The sequence below is a fragment of the Chroicocephalus ridibundus genome, chromosome 14 (assembly GCF_963924245.1).
Source record: "Chroicocephalus ridibundus chromosome 14, bChrRid1.1, whole genome shotgun sequence".
Taxonomy (NCBI): Eukaryota; Metazoa; Chordata; class Aves; order Charadriiformes; family Laridae; genus Chroicocephalus; species Chroicocephalus ridibundus.
In genome coordinates, this window is record NC_086297.1 from 7452802 (window position 1) to 7472356 (window position 19555).

The window sequence follows — 19555 nt, forward strand, 5'->3', positions numbered from 1 at the left end:
AGGCTGGCGCTGGGACAGGGGTGGCCGCGTCTGTCTGGCAGGGGAGAGTCTGGCATCCCGGGAGAAGCACCATGCTGGGCTGGCCACTGGGAGCCCTCGAGCATCGGAAGGGTATAGAACAAGGTTTTGCAGCATGTCAGCATCCCCGCTAATAAACTCTTCCCCCCCAAATCCAAAGGAAGCGTGCACCAAGCCGCGCCATGCCTGCGGCAGGACCGAGGGCACCACGCCAGGCGTGCCACCAGCACCAGCACCTACGTGAGACCAGACGGCGCAAAAGCCTCCCTAAAAGCAGAGCTCTCGTCATCCTAACGGAGACATTTCAAGAGGAACGTGGCAACTCCTCTTCTTAATGACTATATATAGGGGAACGCTCTGCTAGGTGACAAGCGCGCGAGAGGCTGGAGCAGAGGCAGCCTCTTGCCTGCAAGGACGCAGATAATCGAGCGGAGGAATAGCCAGCGATGAGTCTATTTTGGACTCGGCGTGCTGTTGCTGGAGCATTCACCGGGGAGGCAAAGGCATTTGTTACCTCCTCTCCAGGGACTGCAAATTCAATAGACTTCCCTGCCTGCAGCTGCACCGACCCCGGAGCCTGCAGCCGCCGGCAGCACCGCTAGCCCTGCTGGGCTGCCACGAGCCCAGCGGCAAACGGCTGCTCCCTCTCCTTGGCCCCCACGCCGCAGAAACCAGCAAAGCGTGGTGGTGCCCATGTGGTGGTGGTCTCAGCACGGTGCCGAGCATCCCTGGCGGAGCTGGGATGCAGGAGCCCATGCAGGCCGGTCCCAGCCAGGGCGATCGCTGCCTGCAAGCTGGAAGTGGGCTCAGAGGGGAAAAATCAGTCTGGGTACCCTTCCTACAGCACCCCAATGCCTCTCACCCCAAACCATCCCACCGGCGGCCAAATTCGGACCTGTAACACCTCCAGCATCCCCCCTGTGCCGGGCAGGCACTCACCTGCTCGTGGTACTCGATCCCCATGCTGAGTGTGTTGATGAGAATGGCCACCATGATCCCACGGCCAAAATATTTGCTGTCCACGATTTTCCGGAAGGTCTCACACACCACGTGCCAGAAGTCCAGCACCCGGCTCGCTCTCCTGGCCCGGGCTCTGCCCCGCTGCGGGTCCCGCTGGTCGCTGTAGTGGGCATCCTGCGTGAACTCGTAGACGCCCTCGCTGTCCGAGTCGGCCGTCTCGTTGTCCGACAGCTCAGCCTCGCTCGCCAGCGCCTTGAGGCAGTAAGGGCAGCTCTCGGGGTTGCAGGAGCCGTCGTCCAGCTTGGTGCAGGGGCTGGAGATCTTGCAGGAGCTTTGGCAGGGACCTGAAACACCAGCGGGGAAGGGCAGCCCGTCAGGCGGGACAGAGGGGGCTGCGGGCCGCCACGGGAACAACCCCCCATCCCCGTTAGCACCAAGCTGTCGCCCTTTGCTACAACAGGCATTTCCTAAGGAGAAAAGGACTCCTGCTGGGTTAAAGAGCCCTAGGAAAACCTGGGCTTCCCCAGCACCTTCTCCCCGTTTACAAAGCCCACTGGTCCACTGCGTCCAGCCCAGGACCCCTAGCCCACCTCACTATACCACTGGCCATTTCGCCTAGGAGAAAGCAATCGGCTCCCCTGACCCTGGCAGGCTCCAGGCTGTAATTATGGGAAGCGCAGCCGCCAGCAGCCTCCTTTCCTGCTCCTGCTGTTTCCTGATGCTCCGGAATCACCAGCTTCCCCCTCCAGGCGCTGCCCTCAACGGCAGCTCCCAGCTGCCAGGTGGCTCCCGGGTGACAATACCAGCGGGATATTCCCCCAAAACCCCACCAGCTGGCTGCAAGGGGAGAGGCCATCTGCAAAGCACCCTCCTGACTCACGCTCAGCAGCAAGCAGCAGCACAAATAAAAACCCAGCGCTAAACCAACTCAGAGCCCAGCTCCGTGTATGCAGTCTTTCGGCAGCTCGGGGGCAGGACTTGGTCTCTTCCCGGCACAGCTCCTGGCTGGAAAGGTCAATGCCACTGCGATGGAGTTGAAAAGGCATTGACCGCCTGGGAAAGCTTGGCCAGAAACGCTCCTTGGAGGCTGAGAAGGTTTGGACTAGACTGGCCCGAGCTCCCAAACCTCAGGATGTGGAGGGGGGAAAGAGCATCTTGCGGTGAAGGTATGAAACCCCCGATCCAGGAAAGCTGCACTCAGCGCCTGGCTCTGTTACGGGCTTCCTGAGCAAATCACGGATTTTTAATACTTGGCATCTGCAATTGCCACTGAGCACTTGTGCCAAGCAGCCACTCTGCCTCCCCGAGCTGCACATCCCATAGCTCCCCACAGGAGCTACACAGTGCTCGGGGATGTGCTGGGACTCAGATCTGGAAGGTGCCCACCCCCGAGCTCTGCAGCAAGCGGTGGGCAACGCTGACACCTCCCACCGCTGCGTTCCAGTGAGGAAGGGACGTGGCCGTTTGGAAGCGGCCAGGCTGGGCGCCAGCTCGGCTCAGTGTCACTGAGCCCTGCTCTAGCTGGTCTGGGGAGCGCAGGGATTTGGGGAGTGTTCCCTGTAATTGCAGAATAAATCGGTTTCGAGGGGAGATGGGGACGGGAAAGAAAATGAGTTCACTGAAAACATTCATTTCCCTCAGATTCCTGCAAGTATGAAGTTGGGAAGTTGAAACCTCTCTGCTGGTTTTGGCTATAAGACACATTAGGTCAGAAGATCCATGTTGGCCTCACCTGGAAAGCTATCACCTTTCTCCGTAACGTGGACTGAAAAGAATCCTGCAAAGATTCAGAAAGAGAAAGAAATCAGGTCATAGCTTGTGTTTCTGCAAGGCCACCCCACGACCGACATCCAGCCCCAGGCTCACCCGTGCTCTGCGTCTCCAGCAGCTTGTGCATGGTGCTGTACGGCCCGGGAGGGATGTTGAGGCTCGTCAAGGTGCTGCTCCCGGCACCGACGGCCGCCTCCCCCAGGTTCTTCTCCTTCAGCATCTCGTGGGAGGGACTGGGGTGCACCGTGGGGTGCACTGTGGGGTACACTTTGGCACCCACAATGTTCTTGGGGATGCCCTCTGGGCTCGGCAAGCTGAGGCCCGGCTGTGGGAGGGACGACCGGCAGCGCACCGGCTCAAAGTGGCAGTCGGCGTGGTAGATGCTGTGGACGGACTCAGTGTTGCCGGGAGCGGCGCTGGGGGCCCCATGGGGGTTCGGTGTTGAGGGGGGGAGCATCAGCCGGTTGGTCCCGTTGTGGAGAGAGCTGGTCTCCACATCGCTGATCTCCGGGCTGGCGCGGGGTGCCCGCAAGTTCCCATTGCCTAGGTGATAGTGGTGGTGGTGGTGGTGATGGTGGTGGATGAGGTGGTGCACGGAGGACCTCTTCCTGCTCCGGTGCTTCCTGGCGTGCCGGTCGGACCCCGCCTTGCTCGTGGGGCTGGTGAGGAAGCCCATCCTCACGCCTGCCACCCGGTAGACCTCCACAAGCTGCTTGCTGCCTTTACGGGCAATGTAAACCAAGTACTTGAGGAGTTCGTCGTAGCAGCTGCCTGGCTCAGAAAAGCTGGCGAGGGTGCTGGCGTTGGACAGGTAGCGTACCCGCTGCTCCTTCATCAGCTGGCTCTCGCGCTGCTTCGTCTCGGAGAACTGCGTTGCTATCACCACCAGGCAGAGGTTGATCATGAAGAAGGAGCCCACCTAAGGGGACGAGAGCCATGAGCCACCTCGGGGTGGCCGTGCCCACCCCATAGCCCTGCCTCACCCCACACCCTGGCTCAAGGAGCCAGGGGCAAACCCCATCCAGCCCCATCCCCTGCGTCACCCAGCGGGGACCACCGGCCGGGATGGTGGAGGGGCTGACTCACCCCCCGAGCCCCCGCCCCGGGGGACTCCCACGCCAGTGCTCCACCGAGGACATCAGAGATCAAAGACGAGAGAAGATTATTTTGACAAAAAGCTTTTGCTCTTTTAAGATGGTGTTTTTCTCTCTCCGCAGACAGCAGTTGTAATTATCACAATTAGCGGCATTACGCTGAATGCACTGAGTCTTCCTGATAGGCGCGTTTTTTCTGGCAGTGTGTGGGCAGCTTGCGAGCAGATCCCTTTCCCCTGCTAACGGGATTTGCGGGTGACTGTTACGCAAGGGCATCAGCAGTCTGTACCCACAGCTTGGAGATTTTATTTCCAACCAGGGTTTCATGAGGTTCTGCCTTCTGCAGAGCCCAGCCTGGATCACAGAGAATTACTGACGTGCTAACGGGCTATCACACGCTGCTAACGTTACTCACATGGCATCTGGAAAAGTACTGCTTGCCCCTCCTCTCCGTCATTTTGGGGATGCTGAGAGCAAGATATTGTTTCTTTTTCTGGGAAGCTAATAGATGAACTAGAAAAAGTCATCATGGACTAAACGACCTCCTACCTTCTCATCAGGGTTTGAGTCCTGGTTTGAAGATGAGCAGAAATCCCCACAATGGCCTAATGGGCAACGTGCAGCTATTTTGCTGGACTTAGTTCAATTAGACAGCAAGAAAGGGACTCATCTCACTTATCTCAGTTACATCTGAGTGAGGCACCTAATGATCCTTTAGAGTCAAGAGAGAAATAGGCACATCAAGTCTGCAATGCATCTAATTTATTTTGGATGTCTACCTTCGGAGGAGATGAATCACCCCCTTAAAGCACCTATTTTTCTCCCTTGACGATAAAGGGAGTCTAGACAACGAGCTCAGCCAGTCACGGTAGACAATTCTGCTTGCATAGATGAAGCCCATCATGGAGCCCACCCCACAAAAACTCTTTGTTGGCTCCTTTGTGGGTGGTCTCGGATGATGCTGTGAAGTGTGGGTGGGCTGTGGGCAATAATCTCTTCCCTCCTTTCTTAATGCGCTCTCTGAAGTTTGGGACTGTTTTCCTGAAATGTCCCCTCTGCGCCAAGGACCCAGCCAGATGGGTTCTTCGATATGGGGGAATTTCTGGGTAGCCCCCTCCCCTTCCAGAGCGCAAAACTTGACCAGGGGAAATTTGCCTACTTTTACTCTTAAATTCCAGGTGGCAACTAAAAGAGAGGACCTTAGAGGCACAAGGAAAGAAGCAGTAGCAGCAGCAGCAACAGGAGTGTATCTACCATAGCTTAAACACATCGTTCTTTCCTTTCTTCAGGTTTGCAGCAATACGCAGCTGCAATACAATGCCGTGTTGAAGCCGTGTGCCTTCCGCAGGCTGGTTTCTACCTCAGCTTTTATATTCACTGTATTATCTGCCCTGTTCTTCTGGGTCACTCCACTCTGCCCTCTTCTGCCCTGCTCCTCCGCATCATTCCACTCTGCCTTCTCCAAAAGCCAGGAGGTCCCCCACGTTCCCCTGCAGCCACTCACAATGATCAGAAGGATGAAGTAGATGAAGTTGTAGAAGGAGTGTGCATCCATGACAAAGTACATGATGTCCACCCAGCCTTCCAGTGTGATGACCTGGTGGAGATAGGAAGGGAAAATGAACCCATCAAGGCTGTTACAACACCAAGTGCACAAGCAACGTTTCTCCTGACTGGTCATTTCCGTCACCTCAGAGCGGGTCTTGGTGCACTACAAGACACTGAGGAGCCAAATCTTGCTCCCACCAATGCCAATAGCCACGTTGCCAGCTGCCCAGGCTGAATCCAGCCCTTCTTTTCCAGCTGGACCTAAGGCCCACTACAACTACAGCATTTTGCAGAGGGAAGAGCAGTCTCCAGGCTCTGCTCCACATCAGGACGGTCTCACTGCACACACACAGGGTTTGGAGACTGGGGTTTTGTCCATGCACATGAGTCAGAGGCATCTTCAAAGAAGGCATCAAATCGCATCCCTGACACGTTGAGCACCCCTGCGCTACTGTATAAGTGCTTGCTGGTGCAAAGTAGCCCCCAGGAGCGTGACTGGGAACATGTCGGGTGGCACAACCGGCCGTTCGCCCACCGTGTAACGGTTTGCAGCCAGAGCTCACCTGAAATATCGCGATCCAGGCGTAGCCAATGTTATCGAAGTTGATGGCTCCCTTGAAGGGGTTGTGCTCCCCGGCAGAGCAGTTGGTGTAATACTGGTTCCAGTTGACACAGGAGGTGTTGGTGGTGTCGTTGTAGGAATAATAATCCAGGGTGCACTCGAGACCCTCTTCCCTCCGCGTTGGGATACTGCGGCAGTAGCGCATCCCATTCTCCCGGGGCTGGGAGCAGATGAAAGGGTTCTCGTCTTCGTTCTCTGTCTGGTAGTATCGCTCCAAATCCACCGTGTAGGGGCTGAAAGAGTCCAGACAGGGCTGGGGTTTGCACACCGACTGCAGGCAGTGTGGCAAGGTAACAACTGTAACAGCAAAGACTGACAGCTGTTATTCTGGATCTTAAAGCTATCTTTTTAAAAGGGATCCCCCCTTGGACTTTCTGCAGCCCCACTGGGTGAGATGATGTCCCTAACTGGGTTTTGGGAAACTGAGGCAGTGCACTCAGCAACCCTCCTGATGACGTTGCTAAGAGTAACTCCACCTGGAAGTGCTCCGGCTTTGACTTTAGGGGACTAGGAGCAGGATTCAGCCCAGCAGGGCTTCTCCGAAATGCCTTTGCTGCAGTAAGATGGAAATCAGTCAGTTTAAGCTCCTGTATCTCCTGTCCTCCTGGAGATGCCGAGAATGGCTTGCGGAGACTCTACGCACAAGGACCTCCCAAGCTTCCTAAAAACCAGAGACAGGGCCTTCATCTGCATTTCACAGCGCCCATTCAGCCCGTAGATAAGCTCTAAATTCCCTCTGAGGGTGGCTTTACCACAGCAAACCAGGCGGAAACACTCTTCAGGGAGATGAAACAACCCATGGCCAGCCAGAAACTGGCTTCTAGCTCTGCACACAGCTATCTCCTTAACGCTGCCAGGACTCCCACTAAAGCTTGCAAAGATATTTTTAAGCCTAGTTCAGCCTGGTTAATTCCTGCAGAATTGCCTTTAATACCTTCCAAAGCTTATCTAAACCCCTGGAATTCTGGCTCAATTAAACAGCACCCAAACCTGTGGCTCTACTGGATTTACTCAGCGGTGAAGCAGTCCCCCTGCTCTGCTGCCATTTGCTTAACAGGGACGTGCCCTGGTAATGACTCTCCCAACTGCCCTTTGAGGGCACCATCTACAAGAGGGGTGGAAGGTGATTAGAAAATGCGTGGGAGAGGATAAAAGGTGCATCGTGCCAGCTCCAGACCCAAGACCCAGCCTAGACACAGTCACTTGAAGTGTTCAGGGCCAGGCTGGACGGGGCTTTGAGCAACCTGGTCTGGGGTTGGAACTAGATGATCTTCAAGGTCCCTTTCAACTCTAACCATTCTACAACTCTATGATCCTGCTGTGTGCGAGTGAGAGGCTCTGGGCTTGCAGGACTTCTCCCTCCAGGTGTGGATCTAGCCAGATCAACTCCGAGTCAACATTTGGAAGCAATCCACAGAAAGGTGAGAGAGTTTCGGAGCCTTTTGTTTTGCGGCTGATAACCTCTAATAACAAGCGAGAAGCCTGTCAGGTTGGCATCTTCCTCTGGTTCTGGGCTCACCGCACTATTTGCAGTGTGGTTGCCATATGTGAAGACAACCAGATAACCAAGCACCAGCCTGGAGCACCAGAGCTCGGCAGAGCAGCCATCGAGGGCTTGCAGTCACCGGCCCTTCTCCTAGCATTCAAAGGGAGGGAGGTGGTAGAAAAAAGCAGGTAGGTAGGAGAACAGGTATGGAAATCCTGGTCTGAAAGAGGCTGACCGCTACCAGAACAGAGGGATATTTCAACCACTGTTCAAACATTCCTACATCTGGCAAGCTGGCTGGCCAGGAAACTGGGTGCTACAAACCCCCATTTGATCACAATAGTCCTCTTGGCCTTAAAATCCAGGGATCTGTGACAAATAACATTTTGGGACAGGGAGGACTATCTCTTGCTCTGAGACTGAAAAGGTTTTAACATCCTGAAACGTATGGCAGCTCCATCAGCTTTCCCTGGGATTTAGGTGGGACTACAAATGCCATGCCAAGAAACACCACCAGCTGCTGAATGGGATTCAGACCTCAACGTCTCGACAAACGCAGGAAAGGTCACACGTTAATGATATGCTGAATGTGGAAAGCCTGAACTCTAATGCTCAGGGGTTTTTTGGCAGCTCTTTTCAACCAGAGAGGTTCCCAAGTGCCAGCTGAGGGTTCAGGACAGCCCTGCAGGACTCGAATGGCAAATTGTCACAGCTCGCTCTGTCCGGCCGTGTGTGCCTGGGCAGGAGTTGTGGTGACATTTAGGAGCAGGGAGCATTTACAGAAGACCAGGAGGATAACGGAGGATCTCCTCGTCTCCTGGAGGGATAGACTCGCCCGAGAGACACTTCTGCTGCCTGCACGGACTCACATGCTGAAGTTCTCGGGGAGGAAGCAGCGGTTCCTGAGCAAACCTGCCCACAGCTGGACTCCCACGATGCCAAAGATGAAGAAGACGAAGAAGCAGAGGAGGAGGACGTTCCCCAGCATGGGCAGCGTGTCCAAAAGAAGCGTCACCAGGATGCGCATACCTGAGGAGAAGAGGAAGAGGTTAGCAACGAGGAAAAGTCCAGGAATTTTCTTATTCCAGCTATGTCCTCCTGCCCTCTTCCTTTCCATCCATACCTCTCTTTCCACTGACAGCCGCTGCCTTCCCATCCGCCATCCTTGTCACCCACACATGGCTTGCAAACACCCGCAGCTCCCCAGTCCCCTCTGGTTTCCCCCCACAGCCCCTGGGACACCCCCTTCATCCAAGCCCTGCTCCCGGGCACACGACCTTCCTTCCCTTCTCCTCTCCCTCCCTCCACTCCCCATCTCAAGGTCTCTTCTCCTCCTAAAGTTTTCTAGCAATTATATGTCTCCTTTCTTCCCTCAGACCAAACTCTGATGTTCTTCCTTGCTCAGACGTATTTCTTTCCCCACTCTATATATTAAAATTCCCTTCCCTTCGTAATTCCCCTCATCTACCCTAAATCCCCTCTCTTCCTTAAAATACAGGACTCTCTCTGGCAGTTAATTCTCGCAAGCTCAGGAACGGCCAGTTCTGTAACAAAGACAAATTGATGGTGACTTCAACTTGACATTTACACACAAAAAAATTGATTTCATCTGACGTCTCTGTAATATTCTGCTCATCTCTCGCTCTCCTTCCTTCCCCATCTTCTGCATTCTCTCACTCGCTTATATTGATTTTCATTTAAAGAAAGCTTTACTGTTGCACCCTTTACTTTGATACTTCAAGAAGACTTTTTTTTTTCTCTCTTCCTGATGCTGTCACCTATCAGGGTTTTGCTTCTACCCCTCTACTGGGGAACAACCACCTTGCATCAACTCATAATTAACTGAAATGACTTCCTGTGGTTACTGCATTTATCATCATACAAAACTCTTTTTTCTTTTCCCACCTTACGCTTCCACCCCATTGTAACCATGTTGCAGAGAAGCCAAGATAAATTACCCGGGATTTCAAAATACATTAAGCGAATTACATCCCCAGTTAGACAGTGGCAGATAAATTCAGTCATCCATCAGTTCAGCAGCGAGGATAAAAAAAACCCACTGTAAACAGGATTCTGAAGCTGCTGTAACTATTGAAACAGCAGCAACACCAGCAGCAAAGCCAGATAAAGTTCAAGGGTCGGGACCAGAAAAATAAATAGAGCCCAGGCACCTCCAGCATCGGCAGACAGAACTGAAGCTGATTAGTTCTTGTCAAGGCATTGGGCTTGTTCAGGTAGCGGAGTTCAGACTTGCGTTTAATTTGGCTACAACAACGCTGGATTCAATACCCAGGATTGTAGCACCAAGGTTTCTGATGCAGTTGTACTTATGCTGAACCCACCCGATTCGTACAGCGTCCGAGAGGGACGGAGCTCAGGGCTGGATTGCCGTCGCCTGCCGCCCTGCAGGAGCAGGCAATGCCACCCGCTGCTGTTCAAGGGGGGGTCTGAGATCCTCACACGTGACCTGATAAACCAGGGCTGAACAGCCACCGCCCAGCCCACCCAGGCTTGCTTTGGAGGCGCTGGGGATTGCTGCTGTACACACCAGCTCTGGGAGCAGAGCAAGAGATGCTCCAAGAGGAAGCTCCTCAGCACCTCCCGGGGAGCTGTCTCCGGGCACAAGATTTCCTCACCCCAATTTCTCCAGGAAAGGATGGGGCAGCACAGGGAGAGTGGGAGCAGCGTGGCTCAGATGCCTCTGCCTGTCCTGCCTGGCAAAGGCTGTTGGCTCAGTCCATGCCTATCACCTCCATCCCTTCACCTTAGCAGCCCTCCTAAGACTCTCTTCAGATGAGAAAGAAAGGCAACTGAAGACAGTCGTGGATATCTTATTGACTGGTGGCTCATCTCTGATCCCACAAGTGTTAAAAGGAATTTCATTTAAGGTCGTATCTGGTATTTCCAGGCACTGGAAACCAGAGAGTGGTGGTAGGACCACACGCTACCAGGCTTGGGTGAACGCTTGAGCTGCAACGGGAAGCATCTGTGTTTGCTCTTCCATGTTTGGGGCACGGATATAAAGAACTTGCACCAACTGGGAGGAATAAGAATCCGACTTACTAGGGACCCTGTTAATGGCCCTGAGCGGCCGCAGGACGCGGACGGTGCGGACCGCTGAGAAGCTGACGTTCTGCAGGTCCAGGGAGTACTCCAGCATCCTGCGAAAGACACGAACACGGAGCAGCGTCAAGGATCTTCTGGAGAAATGTTAGATTATCAAACATTATAAATCAAACATTATATGCCAACCGCTCACAGGGGGACTTGTTACCGCATCTCTCCCATCAGGAAAGTTTGCCAGAGGAATTAATTAAGGGTTGTTTGAGTATCAGAATAAAGTCAACGAGCGAGAACATGATACACCAGCTCACACAGCCATGGACCTTCTCTCTTTTATCTGCTTTGGTTACTGTTTTTGTACAGATCCAGGGCAGAAGCTTCTCAAAGTCCCTGCACGCTCCAGGAGAGCGATTTCCTGGACACATCCCTGTTTTTAACGAAATTGTAGGGATAACTCTAACGAATCTGGGTATGCTGTGCTGAGCACCACCAAAACCCTGAAAAGCAGAGGAGCATCCCCTGGCGCAGAGCCTTTCCGCAGGGCACAGGAGGTGCTCAGCCCGGGACACTGAGCTATGCCAGCTCTGCCCAGCAGAGATCATCGCCGGGGGGGCTCAGGCGGATGGGCCAGCACACAAATCAAAGCTGATGACGCTTGTAGACAGCCAATGGGGTAAACACGGACCAAGGAACCTCCTACACTGTGCCTGATGGGGTTATTTCACAGCTCAGGACACCGAGGCGCGACCTTCACGTGAGTCGGTCTGAGGCTGCTCTTGGACTGCTGCAAGTCCCCGGGGACCCCAGCACCGACGCGCTCTGCCCATGGCACCTTGGCTCAAGCACGGCAGGGTCATCAGTCTCCTCACCACCAGGACTTTGCTCTCCAGCTGGAAAACACAAGAGCTCTGCCCAAAAGCATTCCTGAAGAGGCAGAGCCAGGCAAAGGCAAGGAAGAGGACCACGAGGCTCTCGCACAGCCCGGCTCCCGCAGGCAGCTACAGGATATTAATCTCTTCCGAAAATTATCAAGTTCCGTCTTAAAGCTAGTTGGGTGGTTGGAAGCCTAACCTCCAGCCTGAATTTATTCAGGACAAGCTCGTATCCATTTGTTCTTATGCCAGTGCTGTCTTTTAAGTAGCTTCTATAGCTCTTTGTCCCTGGTGTTTACTCACCCAATGTATTTACAGAGGACAAATCGCATCTCCTCTCAGCCTTGATTTTGCAAAGCCAAACAAACCAAGCTCTTTGAGCCCCATCTCGCAGACGGGCTCTCTGCTTCCCCATCACAGCCTTTCTCCACACCTGCCCTGGCCTGAATTAATTGTACTTGATTAGATGTCAAACTTCTGGAGGAGACTTTGCCGGCACCTTGCACAAAGGCATCAGTGCTACCCCCTCCCTCCCCACTGGAAATCCTGCAGGATTCATCAGCACGGGGTTAGCTTTGCCGTGGCTGCAGCACGCTGGAGGTTTCTGCTCTTGCTGGGATCAGCCAAAGCCACTCCCCTCCATCCCGGCCGTCAGGGGTGAGGAGCACCCAGAGTGGAGAAGACTTTCTCCCTCTATCCCCCAGATACACAACTCCACGCTCGATGCAGTGACGCTTTATCCCATTTCTCTCGGTAGGCTCTAATGAGGATGGTGATGACCAAACCATAACTAACATCAAAATGACCTCAACATATTCCTCTGTATTTAGCTGACACCCACAGCCATGGGGCAGTCCCAGAACACGAACGTTGGACGGACACCCGTGGATGCTGTGAGTTTGTCCTCATCCTCTGACCAGCGAGGAAGGCAGCGTGTCCATGAAAGCCCACCTGGCCCCAGTGACAAAACCTTCCTCGGTGCCCAGGACCCACCGCACAGGGTGAGCTTTGGCTGCAGTAAGGAGAGGGGCAACAATTTCCCTGGGCTTTAATGGTTCTCGAGTTTCACTTGTTGTTTGAAAATGAGATTTTTGTACGGTTTGCAGGATTCGGGTAAAAAGCCCACGTCAAACATACAGCTTTTCTTTCATCCATTATTAAAACAGAGGCTACCAGCAAAATTCAGAGCAGCATATGGTTATTTGCACCAAGACAAATCATCTTCTGATTAATGACAGCTCCGAGACTCACTTCCCGAGCTGCGTGTGTGCTTGTAATCTGCAAAGGGCACGTTGGAAAACGCGTTTAGATTTAACATATTAAAGAACAATTATAACGCCAAACTTAAAAAAACCAACCAAACAACAGCCCACCAGCCTGAGCAAAGTCTTGAACCCCAAGACCAAGAGCAGGTAGGTGCTTCTCCTACACCTCTGCTGCCGGACGCTGCTACCAGCACCAGCGTTCCAGCACCGCCAGCTCAGCCCCAGCCCCAGCCGACAGCATCCACGCGCTGCTGATAACTAACAGCTCCAGAGCCTCGAGAGAAGCCAGCGTTGGAGGAGGAAAAAAAAGGTGGGTAAAAAAAAAAAAAATAATCAATGACTAAAGAGCAAGTCCAAGGAGAAGCCCACCACTTCCCAGCTCTAAGGTCGCTTCCCAAGGCAAGGGGATGCACGGGAGGAATCAATCCACGTCCCTGGCAAGGGGAGATACCCCGGGAGAGCGAATGTCAGGATGTCACCAACTGGCAAGGTGACAGGTGCATTTACCAGCATATATAACATTTACGCACTGAAAATCTGCAGTGTAAAAAGTCCCCGATGAAGCTTCAACTCAAATGTCATTTCTGTTCAAACGGGAAAGCGCGATGCCTGTCAGCGCCTCTGCCACGGACCCGGGTACCCAGCCAAGTGAAAGGCTGGGAAAAATACTCAGCATTAAATAGGATGGATTTATAGCAAATGCTGAGACTCGCCGGAGTGATCAGCAACCCCCGATCACTGGAGTTATTCAGAAGGAAAGCGGAAATATTTAGGACTTTCTAAGAATAAAAGCAGAGCATCTGCAAAGCCAGACGTCCAACGGGCTGGTGGTGGGATGCAGAGAGAGAGCTGATGCAAACCTTTGGCAAACACTCCTCCAGCAGGAAAACTCCCGGGACTCGGCAGACAGACAGACACGAGGGATGGCTCAGGACGGACTGGGCAGCTGAAATTCATTCCTGTTCTGCCCAGAGACAGCGAGACTCGGAGCATGCGGGGGTTTTTTTTCATGTAAAACCCAAAGCCTTGGGAAGGATCTCGTAAGCACAGCGTGAGGCAGCGCCCCTGCCTGCAGCCGAGGGCTCGCCAAAGTGATGCTCAGGAGCTCTGGAGGGGACAGGAGGGGGCTGAAGGGGCTCTTCTCACCCAGTGAGCCTCTAACAGAGCACAGAAATGCCAGCAAAGCCCTTTCCACACACACCCGGCACCACCCCTCCGACCCACCCTGCCCGTAGCCCTGCCTCCGCTCCCATCCCTGGGATCACTCCTGCTTAGGAAGCAGAAGACGGTGGGAAAACCTATCTGAGACACAGACCTTGAGCCGAGGGCACTTTCCGAGGAAAACTCAGGCTCCCCCCTATCGCAGCTGGGTGCCGGGGGTGCCGTACAGCCAGGGGACGTGACCGAGGAACCCTCAGCATCACCGGGAGCTGCCCACCCCTCTCCCGCAGAGGCAGAGCCGCCGCTCCCTGCCGGCAAGAGATAGGCTCAGATTTATTCAGCGTTAAAAGGTTTCCAAAACTGGGCATCCAGGCACGCTTTATCTACAAAGCGCAGCAATCAGTGGCTGATATTAAGCCATCGGTGCTGGAAAAGACAAGGGGAAATTATTTAGGCGGCACTGTATCTTCAGAAAGCTAGGATGAAATTTCCTCTTGGCCCTCACCGCCTTTGCCGTGCTCCGCTTTTGATTTTTAAGCCTCACGAGTCTCACCACGTTCGCGGGGGTGTTGCTTAATTTTAAAAATACTCTTTTTAATCAAGCTGCATGGAAAAAAGAATAGCAGCGGAGGGAGCGTGAACTCTGCAGCCCGCTGGATCCAGCCACACCGTGTGTCCCAGCCAGGACACTTGACTAATGAGGCTCTTGAAGCAGCAGCAAGTTCAGCTGAAGAACCGAAAGAAATTAAATAATTCTTTTTAAAAAAAGGCCTAAAACTTCAAAAAACCAAGGCTTTTCACAGGTGGGTTTGAGTCAGCTGGGCTGCAAGGGAGGCTACAGAGGGGTTTCTTTTAGCCGGCAGGTTTCTGTGAGTCAGGGCCGTGGCTCGCTCGGGATGCTCCGCTTGGAAGGTTGCAAAGGCTGCGGAAAGGCAGCACGGAGCAGAGAGCAGCTCCAGCAGCCCCAGGTCTCGGCTGCTCTTCATCCTCCCAGAAGTCATTTCAAGCATCAAATTGCAAAGCTCGACCCCAGATTTTGAACCCCCAGAGGTCTGCGATCACGAGTAGCGGCTTTTTGTGGTTCTGCCACTTCTGCTCAGAGCAAAGGGCACCTAATTCAGGATCAGCCAGGACGCAGAGGGGCACCGGGAGGAGGCTCCCGGCTTCCAGGTCACTCGCATCCATCCCGGGAAGCACCGGAGAGGGGCAGGCTGCTGGGAGAGGGTTTGGCGCAGCTCTCACTGCGGCCCAAAGGGGCTGCGGCTGTGATTGCACATTGGGTAATTGCGTGTGCAAATCGGCCACTTACACGGGCAATTACCCCCCGGCGCTCAGGGTGCCCGGCCAGCGCAGAGGGCACCGCGCAGCCACGTCTCCAAGGTGCTGCTCCTCGGTGCGATCAATACAGGCAGGCGGAGAGGATGAAAAAGCAACATTCATCCCTGCACCTCTGTTATTTTATCTATTTTTTTTTTTTTTTTTTTTAAGGGATGAAGGGACTAACACATGGGGAAAGAACAGCCTTTGCCCGCAGCCGCAGCGGGAGGCTGCAGCAGGGACTCCCGTGGGCAGCCCCATGTCAGCTCTTTCTTCCCCGTCTCTGAACCGGGGAGCTGAAACAGCCCCTTGATCAGCCCCGTACAGCCAAAGCGCCCTTCAGGGGAGCCCTGTCTGCTTGTGAAGCCAACCGGGCTTTGAGGTGAAGGCCACATGCTGGAAGCTTCACCCAAAGCACCCAGCAGGAACCCTGCAGCCACAGCATCACCGCTCCCCGCCGAGACCCGTCTGGCAGCATCGCCTTATCCCAATTTCTGAGCTAAAGAGCTTTTCAGAAACCGTCCAGGTTTAGACGGAGCAGGGATGGAGCGGGGGACTGCAGCGTCCCTTTCTCTCCTGTTATCTAAGAATACAGCAAGGCTTCCTGCAGCATATTTCATCCCTGAAATTCAGCACTCAAAACCAGGAGGGAGCAAGACATCCTTAAGGGTTGTTTATGAAGGCTTCAGCAGAGCTAACTCTTTAATACAGCCCTCAACAGAAGGAGAAAAAAAACGATAACATTAGAAGAAGTGTTCAGGAAGCAAAGCGAAAAAGAAACGGTGTCTCTGTTCCTGAAGACAGCAGCCTGCCAACCACCTCCAGCCCCGGCTCGTCTCAAACCGTAAGCAAAATATTCCAGAAGTGTTTAACTTTCCTACAAAGTCTTTTAAGAGGCCCGTTACCGTTCCAACGAGCAAAGCACAAACAGGACTCCACAGACTTGGCCAAACAACCGCCGGAGCCCAGAGTAAGAGCAGACGCGCACAACCCAAACAGGGGATGATGCACAGCCCCGCGCGGAGGGGAGCGGGAGCGCAGGCACGGAGCCGGAGCCCTGCGCGACCCTGCCTCTAGAGAAGGCAGAGAGAAACCCTGTAAGCTCTCATTGTACCAAATTACACCCCGATTTAAAGCCTCTCTCTTGGGAAAACAATTAACCATTGTTTTGGGGTTGTTTTTTTTCCTGATGAGGATGGTTTAAAGCACAACTCGATCCACAGGGATGCAGAGGTTCAGGGAAGTCCTCATCTGGCCAGAATCACAGAATGGTAGGGGTTGGAAGGGACCTCTGGAGATCACCCAGTCCAACCCCCTGCCAGAGCAGGGTCACCCAGAGCAGGTGGCACAGGAACACGTCCAGGCGGGTTTGGAACGTCTCCAGAGACGGAGACTCCACCACCTCTCTGGGCAGCCTGGGCCAGGGCTCTGCCACCCTCACAGGAAAGAAGTTCCTCCTCATGTTTAGGTGGAACTTCCTATGCTCAAGTTTGTGCCCATTACCTCTTGTCCTGTCCCCAGGCACCACTGAAAAGAGCCTCGCCCCATCCTCCTGACACCCACCCTTAAGTATTTATAAGTGTTGATAAGATGTCTCAGTTGTCTTTTTTCCAGACTAAAAAGACCCAGATCCCTCAGCCTTTCTTCATAAGAGAGGTGTTCCAGTCCCCTCACCATCTTGATAGCCCTTTGCTGTCCCCTCTCCAGCAGTTCCCTGTCCTTCTTGAACCGGGGAGCCCAGCACTGGACACAGCACTCCAGATGTGGCCTCCCCAGGGCAGAGCAGAGGGGGAGGATGACCTCCCTCCACCTGCTGGCCACACTCTTCTTGATGCCCCCCAGGATGCCATTGGCCTTCTTGGGCCATTGGCCTTCTTGTCAAAGCAAGCTGGTGGGACTGCAATAGCGCCGCTGGGGATGGGGACGGCTCCAGTTGAGGAGCAGGTAGATCTCAACCCATGGCTATCCCCTTCCTGCAGACTGACCGGAGAAGAGGTCCCTGCCCCGAGGAGGAGGAGGCAGAGCGGGTGCTGGGTCCCGGAGCAGCACATCTCCATCCCACAGCTCCGGTTCACCAGCATGAGCCTCGGCCAACACTAAACTGTAAATGACTCTGCATATTTTGGGATGTAAACAAGCATTCATCCTCGATACATCTGCGTCTTGTGCCGGGAGAGGTCGAAATCGTATTGAATCGTCTTTAGAGGGTGAGAGCTGCCTTGCAATGCCCGTTAACCTTCAAGTGTTCTCTTAAAAGCTAACTCCCCAAATCCTCCTCTTTAAAATAACACAACATAATTATGTCATTCATCACTTTTTTTTCCCTTCCCTTTTCCCCATGTAACTCCATAACCTACAGCCAAAGCCATGTTTCACTAAGCTGAGTTTTGATAATACAGCGCTATTCTCATCTCCAGCAAGTTTTACTGTAATTACAGAGATGTGTTGCAGACATTACACACTCTACAATTAGCGCTAATTGCATTACATTGTCACAAAGAAGTCATTTACTCTCCATGAGCTCATGAGATTGGTCTGGACAGTTTAACAGAGCTGAGAAGTACTTAATGGCATGCCACGAAAGTGGCCGGCAGCGCGGCGGGAGCGAGCACAGCACCCGAGCAGCTCTCCCAGCCCTCGGCAAGCGGCAGATTTGGGGCAAACACGCACAATAAAAAAGGTTTCTTCATAATTTCAAACCCTGGCAGGTCGTGAAACTTCTCAAGGAATGGCGAGGATGAAATGCCACGGGGTCGGGGTTGGTTTTTTTTTGGGAAGCCTCTCCTAGACGGGTGGTGGTTGGGGAGGGTTTCTGTGGGAGGTCTGCCCGTGGGAGCATACAGCACGTCCCACGTGTCCCCCAGCATGACATACCTTCCCCTCCCGATGCCCCACAGACACGCTTTGCTGCGTCTCTCCCCTTGGCGTCACTTTCCGCAGCCCACGGGCAGGGAAGCGGCAGGGAAAGCAGGATCCCAGGGACCTGCCATGTACTGGGGAGCCCATGCTGTCCTGCTGCTTCCCTCCTCCTGTGTCTTGCATGAAAATGGGGAGGGAAAGAAGCGGGAAGGCAGAGCTGCTTCGTTGTGGTCACCAGGGCCACATGGAAACGTTAGTCTGGGTGTCTCCGCTACAGAAGCAGCCCGTTACTGCAGCCCCTTTGGCTCTCCCGGCACTCGGTGCTGCCCGGGATGGCTGAGGGAGCCTCCAGGACAGCAGCGATGCTCCGAACAGGATGCAGCGCTCCGGGATGGACAGGAGAGGGCTGGAGCAGAGCGCAAGGGCGAGAAAAGGAGCAGAGAAAGCAGGCACTGGGGGAGGAGAGGCTCCGCTTTGTATTTAAATCCCGTTCGATCCTTTGTCAGCTGAATTGGTTTTGATGGGGCCCAGATGGGAACAATTCATGCACGCGAAGGAAAGACCCATCATTTAGCGAGAGGCAAAGCCGACCCGGCAGGAGTCACGGGAGAGGTCGAGCTCTGAGGCTGCAAAACCTCCGCAGCGAATAACTGCTCACGGGGGATGCGGGAAGGCGGCCGCGTCGGGGGGGAGGTCAGTGCTGCTCTCCGTGCTCTGCCCCCGGGAAGGAGGAGCTCACACACCCAAATGTCCACCCAGGTGCAGCAGATGGGCAGGAGATCGGATGCTTGCTTAAGCAAAGTGCAGCTATAGTTTAGCTCTAGGAATTAGGATGGTCTCTGCTGATGTCCCTCTAGACCGAGGTCCCATCATGGTGGGGTCTCCGTAGAAGCACATCAAGGACAACTCTACTCTTCAAGGACAACTCTACTCTAGCTCCAAAGACTTCGCAAGCTCAAGAGGCAAGGCCAGGACCGGGATGGGAGGGGAACGCAGCAGCAGAGCTGGAAGCAGCCCAGCACCCACCACCATGCCTCCCCGAGCCTCCCCAGGTGGGATACCTGGTCTTACTTGGGTTTGGTTCTTCCTCACACTTAATTCTAGTATAAGAAATAATAAAGAAGAAGAAATGAAGAATGCACAGGGTGGTTTTAGCAGGCTCCAGCCCCTGACCATGCTGCTTGTGTTTACAACCCCACCAGAGCTGGGTTCCCACTTCGTTCAATGTCCCATCGCTGCAGCCCCTAACTTTGCTCACACACTTCAGGAGGAAACTTTGAGCCCTCTCCGAACCCGAGGAGCCGGAGGCTGGTACAGCTGGAAAACACAAGCTTGTGGCCTCCTGCAGAAGATGGGTTTATGGGGACAGTTGCATCTCTTGGCCTTTCTGCCCTCCGTCTCTGCCTCCTGTCTGAGTCTTGAGCCTCGCTACATCTTTTGGCCTCTGCAGCACCCCATGGCAATGAGTTTCCCAGGCCAAGGATGCACTGGCACCTCCTTACTGGTTTTACTGGGCCACT

The 19555-nt window shown here is 54.0% G+C and overlaps 1 protein-coding gene across 22 annotated transcripts in view; it reads right to left on the reverse strand.

Moving 5' to 3' along the window:
* Positions 1-19555, reverse strand: part of CACNA1G (calcium voltage-gated channel subunit alpha1 G) — a 152015-nt gene that overhangs the window by 81732 nt on the left and 50728 nt on the right. For all 22 annotated transcript variants that reach the window (XM_063352512.1, XM_063352496.1, XM_063352513.1 and 19 more), the window contains exons 4-10: positions 10562-10659; positions 8368-8527; positions 5954-6245; positions 5347-5439; positions 2845-3667; positions 2711-2755; positions 958-1322 (exon numbers count right to left, since the gene is read on the reverse strand). In XM_063352512.1, the coding sequence (XP_063208582.1) occupies positions 958-1322; positions 2711-2755; positions 2845-3667; positions 5347-5439; positions 5954-6245; positions 8368-8527; positions 10562-10659 (1876 nt within the window). The remainder of the gene's footprint in view (positions 1-957; positions 1323-2710; positions 2756-2844; positions 3668-5346; positions 5440-5953; positions 6246-8367; positions 8528-10561; positions 10660-19555) is intronic.